The 20,537-nt window shown below is 32.4% G+C and overlaps 1 protein-coding gene across 1 annotated transcript; it reads right to left on the bottom strand.

Moving 5' to 3' along the window:
• Positions 1 to 5,552: 5,552 nt before the first annotated feature.
• Positions 5,553 to 9,868, bottom strand: LOC127851328 (baculoviral IAP repeat-containing protein 3-like). Its single transcript, XM_052385035.1, has 8 exons — positions 9,705 to 9,868; positions 9,316 to 9,473; positions 8,920 to 8,989; positions 8,219 to 8,362; positions 7,881 to 8,056; positions 7,358 to 7,526; positions 6,830 to 6,955; positions 5,553 to 6,483 (listed from the first exon to the last, which is right to left on the bottom strand). Exons 4-8 carry the CDS (start codon positions 8,229 to 8,231, stop codon positions 6,293 to 6,295), a joined length of 675 nt encoding a protein of 224 aa, XP_052240995.1. The 5' UTR covers positions 8,232 to 8,362; positions 8,920 to 8,989; positions 9,316 to 9,473; positions 9,705 to 9,868; the 3' UTR covers positions 5,553 to 6,292.
• Positions 9,869 to 20,537: the final 10,669 nt, after the last annotated feature.

The raw sequence follows: 20,537 nt of genomic DNA, 5'->3' as shown, positions 1-20,537 counted from the left end.
CAGAACATTAATATTTTTTACTTTCAAAGGGAACGTTGGAATTGTGGTTTGCCTTTTATTTAGACTTTAACGATACACGTTGTTCTTGTGAAACGACGACATTCATATATTTTCTTTCATGCATGATATGTTATAAGATTGCGCTAATATGGATAAAAGAAATTATTAATTGGGTGCGTCGTGGTTTCGTTACATAAAATCAAACTCAGCATGCATACGCCGTGACACCAATAGAAATATTTCTAATGGAAGCATGTATTAAGCATGGCATATACACACAAATATATCGATTTAATACGTTTAGAAATTCATTTTACTGAAACTGTTAAGAAGATTAAGAAACGATCTCGAGCGGAGGCAAAAGTTTGTAATTGGGAATGAATGCGTAACACATATATTTTCGTATGCGATTTACACATCAAGGTACATAAATCCGGATGTCAACTCTTGTTTGTTTCTGGTGATATTTTAAATGACAACACATGGATATTTCATCAGAGAATTTAATTGATTATGCTAAACGAAATCTGTGTTGCTAGCATAAAGTACATTTATTAAAACGTATGTTTAAAATAAAGCAACGTTGATCATGAATGACTTTTTCCAGCTTTCATCACAAGCTGCACTGTTAAAAAAACATTAATTGCTATAATACATTTTATATGCAAACTTGTCATTATGAATATTTTTCTTCCTAAATTTCCTCCAAAATAATACAAAACAATCATACAAATAAGAGTTACCGCATTGGAACGCTCGCTGCAAAAATTGGGAATTGATCGCTGGCCTAACCTCGCACTCAGCCATGACGTACAAGACATCAGAATAATAATAATAATAATAATAATAATAATAATAATAATAATAATAATAATTAGATGTGATTGAAATTAAAGTACTCAATGATTAAGATGCCAACAACTTAATTTTTGAATCACGATGCGCACGCGATTCATACTTCGATTCCTTATTGCTCGATCAACAAAAATGAACGAAACCTGAACAGGAAACGTTTAAAAATATAATTGACGTGTATGTTTATTATTTACGTTAAAGAGAGTGTTTAATGCTTCATCACTTGCATCTTTTGATTTTGTTAAAGTTACATGGAAAGATTCACAAATATACTACAAATACCAACTCGCGTACACATTTGATCCAAAGCCGTATGCGATTGACTATAATAAATAATCGTTCTGATAACAAAATATTTTGAACAATTATTGTGTAAGGTTTTAAATGAAGTTTATATTAGTATATTAATAATTTAAAACTATGTGCTTTTTGGTTTTGTATAAACGTGTGTTCAATGCAAACAAGTAGCTTCCACGACTTTGCATTTGAATACTATGATGTCATCCTGTGAATATTCCGAACTAATTCAGATTTGTCAGTGCCGTGGAAGGTAGGTTATTATTAAATATTTACTGTCTGGTGCTTTTAACACTATTAAGGAGCATACGGCTTATGTGATGTTTCAATAAGTAATTTAGTAAATTTGTAAATACAAATATTAATTGCACAATACTGACGGAAGGTGGTGAAAGTTGTCCCCAAATCCTTTTTATCAAAGACAGGAAGTGGTTGATATTTTTTACAATTAGCCCTCCTTTTTCCGGTGACATGTTACGCTATAATAATTTAAACGTCATTTAATTGAAAAGTTCTATCTTTGTTTTGAAATCCATTTATTTGTTTGTCTATTTATGAACCTATTGCGGCGGGCGTGACTCTATAAAACAAGGCAAAACCCGACTGTATTTTGCAATTACAAACACAATGCGATGACTCAAAAATCATGATGTTTTCGTTTTTCAGCGACGACATGTGTGTCAATTGATATTTGCTTGTGTTGATAAATGGATCATCATGTAATTTTAAAACATACTCAATATGAATGCAACACGATTGTTTACATTCATCACGCTAAGCATTCAACGCTTGCATGTGTCTTTTAATTTGTATTCTCATTCTTACAAAAATCAACTAAGTTTCAATTGTTCACAAATATCACAATATAAAGAAGTGAAACTCCAGCTGCTGGAGCAGTATTGAATTTTCATTAAAAACAATTAGTTGGTCCTTTATTTAAGGCAAGTGACCGATTGCATAAGAAAGGTCTTAAACAAGGTTTCTTAAAAAATAATAAAAACACAATACCGCTACCAGCCTCTGAAGGCTGAAAATATAACAACATCGAAGGTATGTACGGGGATACACGCTACTGCATCCACGCAGCACACATCAAACTGTTGTGCAATGCAACATAAAGAAGTGAAGACATATGTTATACAATACAAATTGACTGTATTTATCTACCACAATCGAACGCTTTTTATTTGATATTCTACCGTATGCTATTTGCAGTAGATTAAATTAATTGTTCAAGGGATTAAGTATTACATAAACATGTAATTTAATGAATAAACTATACTGAAACTATAATATATTTGATATTTGAAAAAGTATCAATAGTTATGCTTACTAGGACATATATAAAAAAGAAACACGAGAACCTTTTAAACAAGCAGACTTTTGACTTTTAATTTGAAACGCTATTTCAGTAATACCAGTTTATTACTAAATTGTCGATGAGAATGCTTTTTTAAAATGATGTTTCCGTTTTCGAGTGATGTTTAAGGAACACACATAATAAAATATATGTAAATGTAGACTGATATTTATGCATTAGAATTTATTCTCGTTTGAATCTATGCAAATTGATTCCCTCTAGAAGATATGACAAACCTTATACTTATCATACTGATATCATTAGCCAGTCTACCTTCAATTGAAAAATTGCATTTCTCATCTTAAATCCCACTGGGAATGCTTATATCAAAAATCACCGACACAACAATGTATCTAGTGATTTCTAAATGCAAATGTAATTGTTCAATCACTGGAATGCAAACAGATTTAGATGCACAAGAGTACCCCCTATTCCAATAATTTAAATTTGACTGTTTTTACGTTATGTTCGAACGTTTACTGTAACGTTTCTATTTTCTAGAGGTTGTTTTTTTGCAACCATGATATTGTTTCCATGAACTACGCAGACCATTATTTTTGTTTTTACAAAAATGAACATCACACAGTACGTGATTTTGCTTGCTTATTGGGTTATATCTATAATTTCATTCTTTGTTCAATGCCACGCGTATTCAAACCATCTTTCATTGATCTGCGGATGATGGGATATACAAGTAGCTTTTAAACTATCCTTAACTGCGTCATATTAGTTTTACCCGTCGTATGTCTACACATTCAAAACAAGCACACGCCCAATTGTATGCAATTGTTTCACGATCTAAAATACTCTTAATATTATGAAAAAAATATTAAATCAATGACCATATTATAAAGTAGGGTACAGCAGAGTCTGAAACTGGTTCAAACCCCAAACTATCTACCTGAAGAAAATTACGCCTGTTTTCATAACGTTATCCAAAGTGACAAATTGATAATCCTTTAAGATTTGGAAGGAGTTTACTTGTGAATGCAGAGATTACCGCTAGTGAGATAACCGCTGCTTTGATTTTGATTTGTTATCGAAATCGAAACTACAAATTAAGGAAAGATCAATTTGACGATCTACAGTACATTTTTAAAGTGAATTTTAGTTAACGTAAGTACATTTATTTATTTTTTATTGATGTAAGAAATTGTTAGCATGTATCACTTATCATTTTAGACGCAAAAATGGTTCGATAGAAAACAATTTAATTATAGGCAGATTCAAAATAATGACGCAGTATATCACTTGTTTCATTTTAATATGCAATAAACGTTAACAGGAATTGCCTTTTTTATAACAAGAATTGTTCGTTTTGCCACACAATAGTATTTTAGTATTTTAGAAATAAAGTCAGCTATACATACAATGAAACAAAATATTGCTGCTGGTGTGAAAATATTCTGAAACTATTTTTTTTTCTTATTTTCAATGAGTAATCGTGAATTCATAAAATTTGGAACATCGATGATAATTACCATCAATATTTCGAAATAAAAAGGTATTTCAAAAATACTTATAATTTTCACACTGGCCAAATTCTAAAATATGTATATCTCCGCCTGAATCTACCATCGATTGTTCGTAGATTTTTGCATTAGTGACTAATAGCTCGAATATTCAAATACGACCTACGGCTGATGCAATGGCTTTCCGAACGTCTCCGATGTTTTATGATTTGACGCATGTTGCCTTTCAATGACGGTTGAATATGTAAGTCGGAATATAAATCCAAATGCAGTCATTTCAATATGTAGAATTGAACCATACTTAATTTGCCAAACAACATTTCAATATATTATATTATGCTATTTGGTGTGAGTATGGTTACCGACTAAATTCATTGTATAGTTCAAGTAAATGGGAATAAAAGGTTTACGCAATAAAAGGTAGTTGACGTGAAAAGAAAATAATATATTGACATTGTTTACATTCATTTAGCAATTACCTGACCAGAAAAATATCATACATTCTCAACGTGAGCAGAAAGTAAAGCTCGAGGTATGGCCGTTTTAAACTAGAAAATTGAGTTTACATTTTACCTACATTTATTTTCTGAATAAATGTTTTTTCCATAATATTATTTTCGAACGCTTTACAAATCGCAATAACAAAACTTCATGAAGATGTTTTCCTTGCGTCAAAAGTACTTGCGAACGACACGGTGAAACATACACAAATCATGACGATGGAATCTCGCCTAGATTCATACACAAATTGGCCATTAGACCTACCCCAGAAACCGGAACAACTTGCGAAGGCAGGAATATTTTTTACACAGGTAAACGAGTTTTCCTTTAAACTAATGTATGTAGCACAATTGCAAGTGAGTAGGCTTAATTGCAGTTGTACGTTTAAGATTTACTTGATATTTTATTGATATAATTTACTTTAAAAAGTGTTAATGCAAGCCTTATATGAACTTCTTATTGACTGTAATACATTCGTTTGTTGTCAAACAATAATTTACACGTTTCGAGAAGCCGCCATTCTCAATGCTTAGTTTATCCGTTATCTCTTATTTTCGTAAGAAGATTTTGCGTTTACAGTTGATACGCTCATTTGATGCATGGTCATTTTCATATGCTTGAAAGTGAAATGAAATATAAACAAATACACAAAAAACGATTTCAAATCGTTGAGATTGCAACAATATTTGAATAAACCATCATCACGTGGTGAGTAAGGCGGTAGGGATTTGATATGACACCTCTCTAATCTCCACGCGGTTGTTGGTGTTTTAGAATAAAGACCTTATTTAACGCAATCTTAAAAAGAGCATCACATAAGTTTTCAGTGTCATAAACGTCATTCAAGTTCATACCTAAATGCATGTGAATAATTCATATTATACATCGTAACATTTGTCCACCTAGTTGAGTATATACTTTACACACTTTCATTGTGATATATTTATTCTGTGTTACATTTCTATGTTTACACATATTTCTTCGAAGATTTTAATTACTGCTTAAAATAGTTAATGCACTACGATATACAAGCACATGTGTATGAATAATATTAAACATGCGGTAATACAGAATACGATCGTTTCATAAAAACAAATTAACGAAACAGAGTATGAACAATTGACACCCCACGCAGAAATCAAAACTATGAATTTGGAAATATACAATTATGTTGCATAATATATCGCTATCATGCATGGTAAGAAAACGAGAGTGCATGTGATAAAACAACTTACAGTGAATTCAGATGATGTTTACATGTTAACAGTAACTGGTCACAACAAATAACACACCCATTATAAAATGACTTTAACCTTTTACCTTAATGCGCGCATATATACATATGCAAAAACTTTCAAAAGGACGTACATGCATACATTTGATGCGTATATTTGTCTGCTTTAATTAATTGAAATAAACAACAAATAATGATGGAAACTGGTATAAACGTTTTGTGCATAAGACTCGAATTCCATTCTAATTATACCATATTGGAATCTAAGAGCATACCTTCTTGTTAACAATATGCCAATTGTATGAGTCGAAATGCTTCCAATTTGAATCGTGTTTTTTTTGTCATAGGAAACCGCATATATATATTTATATATGATCATGCCATCAAAGCAAAACATCAAGAATCATATCTCATATGTTCGAATTATTTTCCTTGTCGGTATGTTACAGTCTGGACATCTATCACTGTGTTGTACGCAGTCCAAACAGTACTTGTGATGTGTGCATGGGGTGCATGCGTTCACTCGGTTGATGTGGCATGAATTGCAAAGAAGCATGCTCTTTAATCATTTGATCATCCCATATATGTGCGAATCCTTTCCTCAATCGGTCTGCCACAGTCTGGACATATATCGCTGTGTTTTGCGCAGTCCAGGCAGTATTTGTGATGTGTGCAGGGTAGAAACAATGCGTTCTCGTGGTTGTTATGGCATAAATGGCAAAGAAGCATGCTCTTTAATCGTTGATTTTGTTCCAATAACTCTCCTGAAAATAAATGTGCGATTAATTTGTTGAAATCATTCACATTATTTGTGCCTTAAACATTTGAGATAAAATTAGCATAATATTTAAATACCATCAAAAAGCCCTGGAAGCGAAAATATAAAACATCATATTCGGATTGCTTTTTTTTATTCATCACAACTACAGAGCTGACTATTGTTTCTGTGATATTTTGGATTGATTGTATGCATGATTGCATAATGACATATAACTAGTGAGTCATTAGTTATGTGTCATTACGCAATCATGCATACAATTACTAGTTACTTGTCCTATACAGAGATAAGAGATTACAATGTACTATTTATTTATGCGAATGATTTCAAACCTGCCGAGGGTATTCCTCCTGGATCTGGTGGTTCTTGGGTATTCTCGTTCTGGTTTTCAAGTAGCTTTCTCTCATTCATTACCTCAAGACGAGTTATGATATCATCAACATTTGGCTCATTAGTGGCTGCAAAGCATGATTTATATTGTTAATAAACCTTTATTAAAAACATTTGATTACCATTAGCATCAATTGCATCGTTGGGTAGAAGTATCAATTACTTAGTTGCGTAGATTGTGGGGATAACACGTGTGAAAAGTGTTATTTGCGTTAATTAATTTTGTCATCAGTTAAATGCATTATGTTAAATCGTAAAATCCTAACAACGATATTATTTTCTAAAACGATCTATTAACAGTGTCATACCAAAATGACTCATATTGGCACAAACAATATACCATTGAGAAAAAACCCATACAGTATTACTAACAATCAGGGAAACGTGCGTGATAAAACTAGCTCCCCATTGCAGAATATTACTAGACAGTAATACACTCAACTAATGGAATAAGGAAATTAAACACATACCTTGTTGTACCAGTTCCAGAACTGCGACTTTTACATCGTCAATTGGGAAACCCATGCCCAATATTAGCAGTTCGCGATTTTGTCTGACTATGCGTTCAACATTAACGTTTTCAGTCGTGGAAGCAGCCATCGCCACGCTCACGTCATCATGATGATATGATCCATGTTCCTGTAAAAGATAAGATATGATTTCGACCGTTACATCTAAAATCGCCATGTTAAAAGCTTGTTAAGAAGCAAATTATATGTGTTTGTCTCATAGAACTATTTTTCTATCGTAATTTTTGACATAATATATTTATTTCAGTATTGAGACGCTTTTTGAGGGGAGGTGGATTTAATCATCAATTTATCTGTGCTTTATTAAAAGTCATACGTCTTCATATATTGTTTTTTTGTGAATTTTGGTCTAAACAAAACCAATCAACACAGATTAGCACAAAATTGAATTTAGGGCCGACATTTCTATTCACTAAATCTTCCACACAACCTAAATATGTCAGAAGTTACAACAGCAACTAACCCTCAGGGCCTGGTCAGCAGAAAGTTGGATTAGGTTGATAAATTCTTCGCCCTTAATGTCTCTGGCATAAGGACAAGCCGGAAACCATCGACAGTGTTCTATCCAAGGATCATCTCCTGGTTCCCATTTTCTCAACCCGCCGTCACAGGCAAAACAGCGGCAATGGTCATCAACACCTTATAATTATTAAAAAAAACATAAATATTTAACACAGGACTTGCATAAAATTCTAGCAAAAACAATCTTTTCGGAATGCCACGTATACCAGTTTTTAAATGGTCAAAGTTGTTTGACGTTTAATGCAAAATTATATCGATAGTTTACCGAGATGTTTTTACCTGTGTAGTACATTCCTGCACCTGCCAACTGTTCTGGTCTCTGGTATAAATGTAAGGGCCAGTATGTGAATGTATTCAGTCGAGCAGACAGCTCGCGGAACCGCTCGTGTTTGGCTCTGTAGTTTGTAACGGTGTGACCTCTAACTGCCAATGTATTTAAAGATGTATATAATTCGTTTGCTTTTTTTATTGAAATAATAAGATTGTAACATTAACTAAATATGGTAATGAAAACACAAAGTAAAACGCATCGTAAGGAATTCAGTGAGTACAAAATATAATTAAGTTTATGCACACATCTTATTATTGTATACATGATGGCAGATAATAAAGACCGGTAAATGTCAATTTGTAAAAAGATTATGTGAAAAATAAATAAGTTTTGGTTCATATTCAATCTATTTATGTATATCTCGAAGAGATAATTACTATTTTGTATTGGGCATTGTAGTTTAGTCATACATATTGATTCTAATTGGGATAATTAGTAAAGGTTTCCCATTTTAATCATTACGTCATGAGACATTTCTTAAAATAAATGTCAACTACCTAATCGTTTAGAAAAGTCCCAGTGTTAAAAAAGATCTGTCAGGGGTCCTGACTTAATGTCCAGTACTCCTTCAAAGTATCGGGTATAGCCTCGCCCTTTGATTAAAAATAAAACAATTCTAATTATTTTTGAATACTATTCCACATAGCACCTTGTTGTCGTTCGTACAGGTCGCGTTGTCTTCGTCTGATATCTTCAGGATCCTGATGAACGAATCTTTGCTATAATATATTTGAATAGTTTCATCATTTTAATCATGCGTCAGTAAGCTGGAAATTAACGTTACATTGTGAATATAGTGACTATGGTTTGCATTTTTTTTTTGTTATATACATGCAACGAATATAGGTATCTAATCACATTGACATCTAGGCAAACGTAAAAAAGTATACGAAATGCAATTAGACGTTATTTAGCGATACTAACATTACTTCCTGAAGCAATGATTAGACAAATATTTTGTAAAACACAAATGTGTACATTCGGCAAAGATCATTATAATACGGTACATTGAAAGCAGGGACGATCACTATAGGGAGATTGTTACTATATATGTTTCTAACGCTTCCCGACTTCCGAAGAGGTCAAGTATGTAGAGACAGTTCGACGAATGTATCGCGTGCTCAAGCAGTGGATTGTCCGTGTCAGAGAAGTCTTTCAGGCCGATACCGCAGTCGAAACATCGTACAAGGTCGAAGCTGTGACCTGGAATGAACAGAATTATTTTAAGACAAGGATACATGCACAATTGACTGAAAATCCAAAAATATATCCATACACTAAAGTATGACCCACTCCGCACTCACGCTGCTAATTTCTAGTATAACTTATATTATATTGATATATTGATTACCTATTAATAAACACGTAAGAGTATCGACACGTCTGAATATGGTTTCTTTTTTTTTAAATACGATGTTAAATTTACTGCAATACCCGTGTAAAAGAATCCAGCTTCGCATAGTTTACTCGGGCTTGGTTCTACCAACGGCCATCCACGGTATGATTCCAATCAGTTTTTAATTTGCTCGAAATCTGGATATTTGGCGATCTGATATAAAAAATAATAAAATACATTTTTTTGCATAGGATACCGATATTAAAAAAAGTAGGTACCTATACCAATATCATATTTTGGTCTTCTTGTTCCGTTTAGATTATTAAGCATATTACTTCAAACGAGTTCTTAAGAGATTAATAATGAATTCCTATGCAATCAATCAATAGACTGACTGTCTAAAAAAGGTAAATATCAAAATCTAAAACATTTTTCTTATTAAAATATGTTCTTATACTTTCCATATCAGGTTATTTCTATGTCCGAGTCCTGCTGTTTCTGTCTGCGTTGTTCTACCACGGTCATTGTATTCCGTAAGCTTAGGGGTTTCATTCTCTCGGTCATCACTTACTTGAACAGGGAATTTCGATGCATCTGAATCGTAAAGAATGAAATCAGAATATCGAGAATCTAAAGAGAACGCGCATTTCCCTAAATCATCTGATACTTTTGAATCAAATGATGTCGATCGGGAAAACAAATTCAACTTTAAATGATGCGCACACTATTAAATATGTTATATATTGTTTTATTTTGTGTGTGCGCACACATCATAGTTTCACCATATAGTAATACATACATTCATGTTACATACATAGCAGGTCATAAACACATACTTGAAGGGTTTGTTTAGACATAGTTGTAATCAACATGCATATATAACATGTATGTTTCAAATTGTTTTCTTTTTACACAAAAAAGTATTGTTATACTTCATATATTAAAGTTGCATATGTTTGTGTATACACATAGTTGTAATCGTACACTTATGCATAACATATATGTTTCCCTTGCTTTTACAAAAAAACACAACATTCATTTACTTATAAAATAACAACGTTTAACCTGTATGCATGCATATCTTCTTTCATGCACATATGAAAGATTGCATTATTTATAATGCAATTATAATTATAGTGATACAAATGTTAAACATGAAATTTGTACCTTTTATCAGAATTGTCATCGTCGTTGTAAATATGATCCCTGGAGAAACAAATTAGAGGTATAAATGTTTAACCGCTTTCGGCTATGTTAGCTCTGTGTTTTCTGAAAACGAATACTTGGTAAGTAAGGACACCTTTGTCAACATTAATAACGTGAACGTATGTGGAAAGTTACCTTGTACATCAGTGAAATTTCCGACCTCTATTGACGACCCGTTTTCTAATGAAACATATTTTAAGACTGACAATCGATAAGTGCTCAACATAACTCCTGCGATATATTTATGGCGATGCGGTTAGAGACTTAACTGTTGTCATCATGATTGCGACATTTTCCGTAATTTCTAAATAAAATTTAATAAAACTTCATGCTGATGTCATTGAGAATTAACGTTTTGGTAAAGGGACATTTTCACAGATTTTCTTATACATGTATTAAATGTTATTAAAAAATGTGCATCCAGAATAACCATTACTAAATAAATTAGAAAAAAATGTTTGCCTTCACTGGGCAAAATTTAAAGCTCTGCAGTTGAGCATTCAGACGTTAGAGTTTCGACCCATGATTGTTATAAATAACCGCTGGGATTCCAACATTTAAATTATCTCCTTTGTGTGTGGGGAACCTTTGGGATCCCACACACTAAACACGCGGTATGCTAGGTTTACCGTGTCAATTTGTTTGGTAAAATGTGTAAGTTCCTTTAATCTTGAAAACGTATTATAACAACGAAATTTCAATATATGTGCGTATGTTGTATGCACGCAAACTGATTTATACGGAATAACCTGTAGCTTACACGTGTTTAAATATAGCATGTTCTATTAATACCATTGATGCTGAAAAAAGCTTCCCATTTACAACATTGACTTTAACTACTATTTCTGCATTTAACATACACTACAAATTCATGCATATTTTCTAAACTTTTAGTCCATTTTAGATGGTTAATTTTTAGGGCAAATATTTTACTTTTCCTTGATTTTCTTAAACTGTGTTTATTTCATTCTATGACCCTTAATGTCCAATAATTTTATTAAGCTCAAATTTTCATGTAATATTTTGGCGGCCATCTTGGATTTCAAAATGGCCGCCACGGAAAATGGTAGCACGGCAAAAATCTTCTCATAACTTGGACATTTATGCGTACAAAAGGTGTCAAAATGTTCCTTAGACATCGAACATTAGTTCTATATATAACCCATTTGAATGTACTCATTTGCATATAAATGGATATATAAATGATTGAAAAATCATTACATTTTTAAGGAAAAAACCCAGCGAAGACATCTGTTCAAGCTTATTTCTGATGATTTGGAGGGTCAAATACTATTGGAATCAAAGAAACTAGACTAACATATCTAGATAGATGTGTACTGGGCATAAGATACATCTCATTACACAAGATATAATACAAAGCAGGCTGTAATCTCGGAAGTTGGGATCGAGGTGCGGATAATGTGGATAATGGCTTAAAGTGATATTATGGGCATCTAACAGTGTATAGGTGTCTATCGCAACCGTTGTTTATTTTTGATGTTTTCACTTCATATACACGTATATTTGTTAATTAAGCATCAACATACTAAAACAATATCCCGGAAAGAAAAAAATAGTGCATTTGAATATCAACCGTACTTTCGTTTGACAACTGATCATGCATGTACCATGTGAACCTAAATTTAGTTTTATAGCAGATTCGTTCATACGACACAAAGACACAATTTTGTTTTACGGACCATTTCGGCTTAGAGGACTGGGTGAGTCATGTAAAATATCGTAAACAAAATATATTTTTAATAAACAACTGGTAGCAAGATGAGTTGCAGATAATTGGTCAGTAACCACATTTTAACTAACTATTTTGACCTGTTAATTCTTTTTTTACCAACAAATGTCCAAGTTGAGAGAGTTTTTCTGTTTTGTGACCAAATTTCGAGGCGGCCATTTTGAAATTAAAGATGGTCGCCAAATCACTGACATTCAAATTTGACACAGAAATGTTCCTAAGTGTCCCGTGTGCATTTTGACACCTTAATGGTCTTTTTATACCCACAAATGTCCAAGTTATGAGTGTTTTTCTGTTATTTTACCAATTTTCTTGGCGGCCATATTGAAATTCAAGATGGCCGCCAAATCAATAACATTGAAATTTAACACGAAAATGTTAAACAGTCTATAATGAGCATCTTGACACCATTTCGGCCATTTTATAGCCACAAATGTCCACGTAACGAGTGTTTTACAATTGTGCTACCCATTTCCGTGGTTGCCATTTTGAAATCCAATATGGCTTCCAAAATATTGACATGAAAATTTGAGCTTGATATAATTATTTGACCTTACATGTCATAGAATGATAAAAACCCAGTTTTAAAATATCTAGGAAAAGTAAAATCTGGTTTACCATTTCAAACCGACTATTTATATAATATTATCAGATAACAAAAGGAATACTGTAATTCAACATATTATAATACGAAAATCGCACTTTAAAATGTTTTAAATCAAATTCGACTTACTTTTCACTTTGCATCAACGCTTGACATGTCTTTTCCAAGTTCTGTTAATTATATCTTATCCGTTTTGCAATTTACTGTTCTTGTAATAATGTCCTGATGTAAAAAGTGTATTCAAATAAAGCAATCATAACGCGTTCTACAGGTTAACAAATACATTTAAATTATTTTCTGCCAAGTTTCGAATTTAACTCAGATCATTTAAGCGGTTATCTAAATACCCGATGGATCACGCACCATTGCCTGTGCAATGAACCTTGGTCTATTTAGGTTCAACAACGCATGATAAAATCGACATCGCAATAGAAATTATGATGATTTTACAAACTCTATACACAGTCGCTAAAACGCAATAATTGAGACGCAATAAAATATGCGCGAATCGTTACAATGCAAACAATAGGCAGCTGCTCTCCACGCTTTCCGTTTGTATGTGTTTTATTACTTCTACCATCAAACACCTCGTATAGCTTACTTCCCACATCGGTAACGGTAACTTCAGCAGCTTCATTATAATTTCATTTTTTTTTGTTATTAAATTACATCCATTACCATTTTTAAAGTTACGTAATAACATGAAGGCAATTTCATAACGCGATATCAGGCACACAAAACAGGACACTAATAGACTCTCGTATGTAGAATACATATTGTTAAATTACATAAATATCTAATAATATGAGGATGAATGAGCGCTGCTTTAAATTGAGGTCAAGATGTATTTCCTCTCTCAAATAACATTGAAAGGACCCAAACATGGACACAGTTAAGGAAAATATTGTATCTCCGCTGAAAATACATATCTTGGCAACTTACCACCCGTAAACATGTATTTATATAACATAAACATTATTATAAAACAATGCTTATATTTCAGTAATCAGATCTATACCTTCAGGGTAGTTACATTCTTAACTCAAGTGCAATAATATATAAGTAATAGATATTTGCAATGTTTGTTGTCTATTTGACACAAGTCGACTCGCTTTCACTGGGTTCCAAACATTTCTTTAACATATCAAATTTTGACTGCATTTATCAAACGCTGCAGTTTTTAAAATGTATACATGCATATAGATACATATTGATATACGTTCTGTTAGGAAGATTAATTGCATTTAGGTATACCACTCACATTTTGAATAGTAGACCTGAATGTCATAAGGTTTATACAAAACATTAAGTGCTGTCAACAAAGAACAAACACACACGCTTGATTTACACTGTAATATTTAAACTATGTTGTCAATATATGTTCAAACAAACTTTGCAATCACTTTAAACGATAAGTTATTGGAATACTTACATAGACGCAATTTACTCTTTAAATATAATTGAACGCCTTTTTGTTGAATTATTTGAGTACGAAAGTGAGTATCCCATGCATTCGCATCGGCGTTTCAGTAGAAGATTATGTTAACGACGAGTATGCGATTATCAACATCACAATTGAAGAATTGATCCTTTTTATTAGCTGCTCCGGATATAATGCAACCATATGTTGAGTCTCTGTTATAGATAAACACGTTTTGTTTTTTAATGTGACAGAAATGGACAATTATATATTACTGATGTATTTCATTATAATCATTTTTAATACAATAAATAATGCTTACAAAGTCGCATGCGATCTACTCCATATTGGTGACTCCGTGTCTTTTGAAATGATAAATCGTTATCGTCAAGTTGTTAACTGCGGAATAGGTCACATTTCAAGTGGTTGAAGTTGTTTACATTTGTTATGATATCTTACGCTAATATCTTAAGTTTACAAAAATCTGAATAAACACGGCGTTTGCGCTCTCTTCTGAATCGACAAGTTTGTATTCATATCTTGTCTTTTTGACATTTGCTTTTTTAAATTGAATGTAGAGCGCGATATTGTAAACACTACACGTTTACCGTATGGAGCGTGGGATTGGAATCCCGATGGTCATGCTTCTTCCCCACTAGAGGCACGATTGTATTTGTGGTCTGTAATGTAATCTGTTGCGCTCCTATTTAATTTTATAATATCATGTGGTTAATCTTGGCAAACGTGCTTATCATATATATATATACAGCATTTGTATCTGAAATGAGGACAGTTTATGTTACACAAATGAAGACGTAACGTACAAATTTGACAACTTAATGCCATGTGTTTGATCAAGTGTGCATCACTTTTTCGAAGAATATTGGGTTTGGTCAATCACAAAATGGATCGTTGTTCATTATGGAACATCGTGCGTATTGCATTTATATATTAGGCTACGGTAATGAAATATGGCTCTGATTTTAAATAAATATATCGGATTGCCGCTTACCCTTACTTGGAAATATTACACTTTCAGAACAATTTATGACTCAGTGTATTTTATTATCTTCTTTGTTTCGGTTGTGAATTCCAACTTACGAACTAAGTAACAATTAATATTTTACAATCATTATATCCGTTTTTATCAATAACTTTCGCATGTGTTTTAGTTTAGTGTTTACAAAGGTGTAATCGCTATTCTTTAGTGCGTTGAATTTTTTTAATATTTTCTTACATTTTGTGGCTTTTCTCTTCGAGTTGCATTGCAATATGTGTCTGACAACTTCAGGCGGAACGGCATGCAGTACAGATTAAAGCAATTTGTCAAATCCCGCATTGCCGTCGCGAACAAGCACGCAGTATTGCGTTAGCGAGAAGCAAGATCGAATTTTTATCGCGGGTATTTATCACGATGCTTCAAAAATGCAATGGTTAGGCGTCATCGCAGGCCGCTGTGGAAATCGCGAAGTTCACGGTACTATCGTTGCAATCTGCGGTGGCATAGAGGTGTTCCAAGACTATTTGTTTTCTGAACATCAAATAAAAGGTTCACGACATGCACATGATACACGTGAATATAAAATTTAAACGTTTATACAAATAAATTGTCGTTTGATTGCATTTCACGGTTGCTTGTGTTGAATAGCCTCTTTAATCATTTTTTTTCAAATAAAACACATGTGCTCAAAATGATACAATATAATGTTTTCTTCATAGATGTTACAAGTTTGTGCAGGCCAAGTTTATATCCGGCGACCTTCAACCTAGGCATACCATTAGTGCCGTTATGACCGACAAAAGGTCTCTGGTCTTAAAGTGCATGTCGGAATTTGAATGGATTAAACGTTTGCAATCAGCTTACCCACTTGGATTAAATGATAATATTATAAATGTTGGAACTATTTCTAAAATAAATCGATTAATTCATTTTCTCTGTTTAGTAAACGTCTAAGAAATAAACGTTCACACGGCATTAGGAAAAATGGTAATTTAAGGCGTAAATTTAAACGTCTGCTTTCTTTAAATGACTGCTACGCATTATTACAAAATGGGGGTAAACATAAATTACTAAGTGCGCTTTGCTCTCTTTCTGTTTCTTCGTTGGCGCATATTGATAAGGAATGTAAACTTATTTTACTTCAATCTGACCCTCTATATGAATGTGCTTGTATTATTGAATCTTTCACTGACTACTATCTTAAACCATTTAAACCATTGAAAATGCACTTAACAAAACTAGAAATCGTATCAAAATTGAGTTTTGTAACAAAGGTCTTGATTTAATTGACCTTCCAAAAATATTCAATGATGAAAATGTACGTCGTTTGATTCCCCCTTATTTCCGCAATACTGAATAACCACTTATTTGCTACAAATATAGTAAACCTGTAAGAAGTATCGTTTTTAATTATAATTCTATTTCCACAGATATAAATGTAATAAGAAATTATACTACATCATGTGACTGTTCTAGTTCCAAATATATATATGGTCCAGTTTGACATGTTTTAACTGGGATCCTTAATTTCATTCAATATAAAAACCTTAGAAATTTACTACGCAGAGGCCCAAAGTATAGATTGCATATTCCTGTTGATTTTGATGACTGCATTAAGAAAATCGTAACATCCTTGTAGGATTATTGCACTAAATGGTGCGGGAAGGAAAATGCTGAAATTACTGCACTCAATGATTGGAAAACAAAAATATTTAGTATGGCCATGAATAAAATATATTTGTATGATACAAATCCTTTGGCCTTACCACATTCACCTAAATTTAAGAAACAAAATCTCTGTAAATTACTTGAAGACTTAAAATCTAAATTCGTCATAGTTCCTGCTGATAAGGTTGCTACCAATGTTATAATAATATGACGAGCGTTTTATGTTCTAACTATTTCACAAGAACTTTCACAAACTACATCATATTGTGATTACAATAAGCAACCTAATGAAATTATTGCCGACCATATTGCCGAATGCAAAAAAAAAATAAATGTAATAGTTAATATTACTGACAAGAAATTGCCATCACTTTACTGGATATCTAAATTACATAAAACGCCATATAAAAGTCGTTTTATCGATAATTCAGTGTCTTGTACCACCAAGCAATTATCAGTGTACCTTACATCTGCATTGAGTGCTATTAGATATCATATAGCTAAATATTGTGATTAAGTTTATGAAAATAGTAATATTAACCTATTTTGGTCAATAAAATACTCATTAGAAGTTATTGATAAAATTGAAAAGAAAAAATATAAGGTGTCACAAGTAAGCACTTATGATTGTTTCTACACTATATACAACGCTTCCTTACTCTTTAATAAAATCCAAACTTGTTTCTTTGATTGAAAAAACATTTGCTAGAGAGAAGTGTTCATAGTTAGCTTTAAACACTAAAACAACTTTTTTACTAATCAGATATTAGATAATTACATCATTTGGACTGGTCTTGACTTTTGCGTATCTTCTGGATAACTTGTTTGTTGAATTTAATGGTAAAATATTTAAACAAATTATTGGCGTTCCTATGGGTACTAATTGTGCGCCACTTATAGCTGATCTTTTTTTATATTGTTATGAAAGCGAATTTATGTTAGAATTATCTAAAACTAAACAAGTAGATTTGATTCATAGTTTTACCTTACTAGTAGGTACATTGATGACATACTTAATTTAGATAATCCATTATTTGAACAATATATTCACAAAACCTACCCAAACGAACTAGTCTTCAATAGATCGTCTCAATCCAATACAGACGCTGCGTATTTAGACTTACATCTAACTATTAATAATAATATGATTAAAACTAGTTTATACGACAAACGGGACGACTTTAACTTTGAAATTGTGAATTTTCCGTTCCTAGATGGCAACATCCCTAAAGGTCCTTCCTATGGTATTTACATTTCGCAGTTGGTACGTTATGCCAGAGCATGTTCATGTATTAGAGATTTTAATGATCGCAATCTTATATTAACAAAGAAATTGCTAAAACAAGGCTTTTTGTATCATAACCTAAGAAGTAAATTCGCTAGATTTCACTCAAAGTATGGTGATTTAATTTCAAAATATAATGTTTCTTTAAAATGGCATTTAAATTATGGTATTTCCATCATTTTATGGAGATGTTTTGAAGCGTGTCCGCAAAATAAAATATGTTAAAGAAAATGTTCATATTAAACTTTTCAATTAAATCAACTCGTTTTTATCAAAAGGATATTATGCTGATGCACTTAAAAACACGTGCTTGATGGTTTTTGATTCACTATATCTTTCTTCCCTTAAAATTTGGAATCATGAATGATATTATGGGCATTTTTCACATTGAGCATAATTGTGTCCTTGTGTCGTTTGCACAAATCTGCATGAAAACTACATTTAGACTCACATCTTACATCAAATCATTTCTGTCGTCGGCTGTCAAAACACCTATATACTGTTTGATTCCAATAATGTCGCTTTAATGGAATTACTATTTTTATACATTTGATTCTTAATATTTAATCACCTAAACTTGTCTTATTAATAGTTCAATTTTGCAGTACCGCCCCATTAATATTTTTACTTTAGAGTACTGCCCCTGGATTTTGTTCACGTCATTGTGTCTTCGCTTGTCAATTACGTCATAACTCTTTCTCTGTTCCTGGGTACATTGATTTTTGTGACGTCATACGACCAACTTTCCCAGTTGTAATCTACATGCATAGGTCATTGGGATTATAATTTTATTTTTATTTTCTCTGCGACCGGCGTTTCTTGTTTGATTTTTTGTAATAGTACATAAACAACCAAGCAATGTAATATGGAACTTTTACACCCATTATTGCTGCTTCTTCCTGTATTTGTGCGATGATGATCTGAAATATAAACTTCATGATGCTATATTTTAAAATCTTTTTCTATAAAGAAGGAAATTTCAATGTAGTTGACACTTGTTCATAGTTTCATTCCATTGTTCCTCAAAAAGTTGTAACTCTGTTGCTCTGGTATCTTCAATACCATTGAGTAATTAAATGGTAATTAAATTGAATGCGTTTTAATTCCCTTTTATTATTGTTTAATTTGAGTAACAATGCTATGAGGTTAAATTTTATTTACACTTAAATGTATTATGAATATTGCTGGGCCAAGTGTGAGGTTGAGCGCTTTAAAACCGGTTTAAACCCCCAATGCTTTGCATTGACCGTTCCAAGGCGGCGACCGCAGCTTTATTCTTATATGTGTTTATGTTGTTTTGTATTGTGCTGTATTGTGCTGTTTTGTACTGTTTGGGCAATCGGTCACTTGCCTTAAATAAAGGACCTACTAATTGTTTATAATAATAATTCAATACTACTCCAGAAGCTGGAGTTTCACTTCTTTATATTGATGGTGGTCATTCCTACGCAGGTTGGATACATGTTATTTCGACAATCTGACAATATATATTGTCGTGGTTTAAAAAAAGACGCGAGCTATAATATTTCCTACTATCTCCGTTCTGTAAGAGGTAAAACAGTGTTTCATGATCCTAAATGACACTGTTAAGACAACATAAACGTTAGCACTAGTTTGACATAGAGCGACAGCTATGCCATTGTTATTCAATATTACACACATGTAGTTCATTGTCAGTGAATCGTTGCGGAAAGAATTAAAATGGAAAACAAATTAATCTACAAACATATCAAGCCCTTTCTACATGCGTTGGGAATGAAAAACAAAAGTATTAATTAATTGTTTCCACGACGATTAATGAACTACATGTGTGTAATATTGAACAACAACGGCATAGTAATTTATTGAATGCTAAATATCGACGTGACCGAAATACAAACTAGATATCAATCTGGCAAGATTGTAAAATATATAACTATACGATTCTAACATGTCAGAATGAATAAATTAGTATTGTTTTCATGAATGAACTAGAAACCTGACAACAATTGTTCTTGA

The sequence above is a fragment of the Dreissena polymorpha genome, chromosome 11 (assembly GCF_020536995.1).
Source record: "Dreissena polymorpha isolate Duluth1 chromosome 11, UMN_Dpol_1.0, whole genome shotgun sequence".
Lineage (NCBI taxonomy): Eukaryota > Metazoa > Mollusca > Bivalvia > Myida > Dreissenidae > Dreissena > Dreissena polymorpha.
The sequence above is the reverse complement of the archived record's forward strand: the minus strand, read 5'-3'. Positions and strand labels throughout refer to the sequence as shown.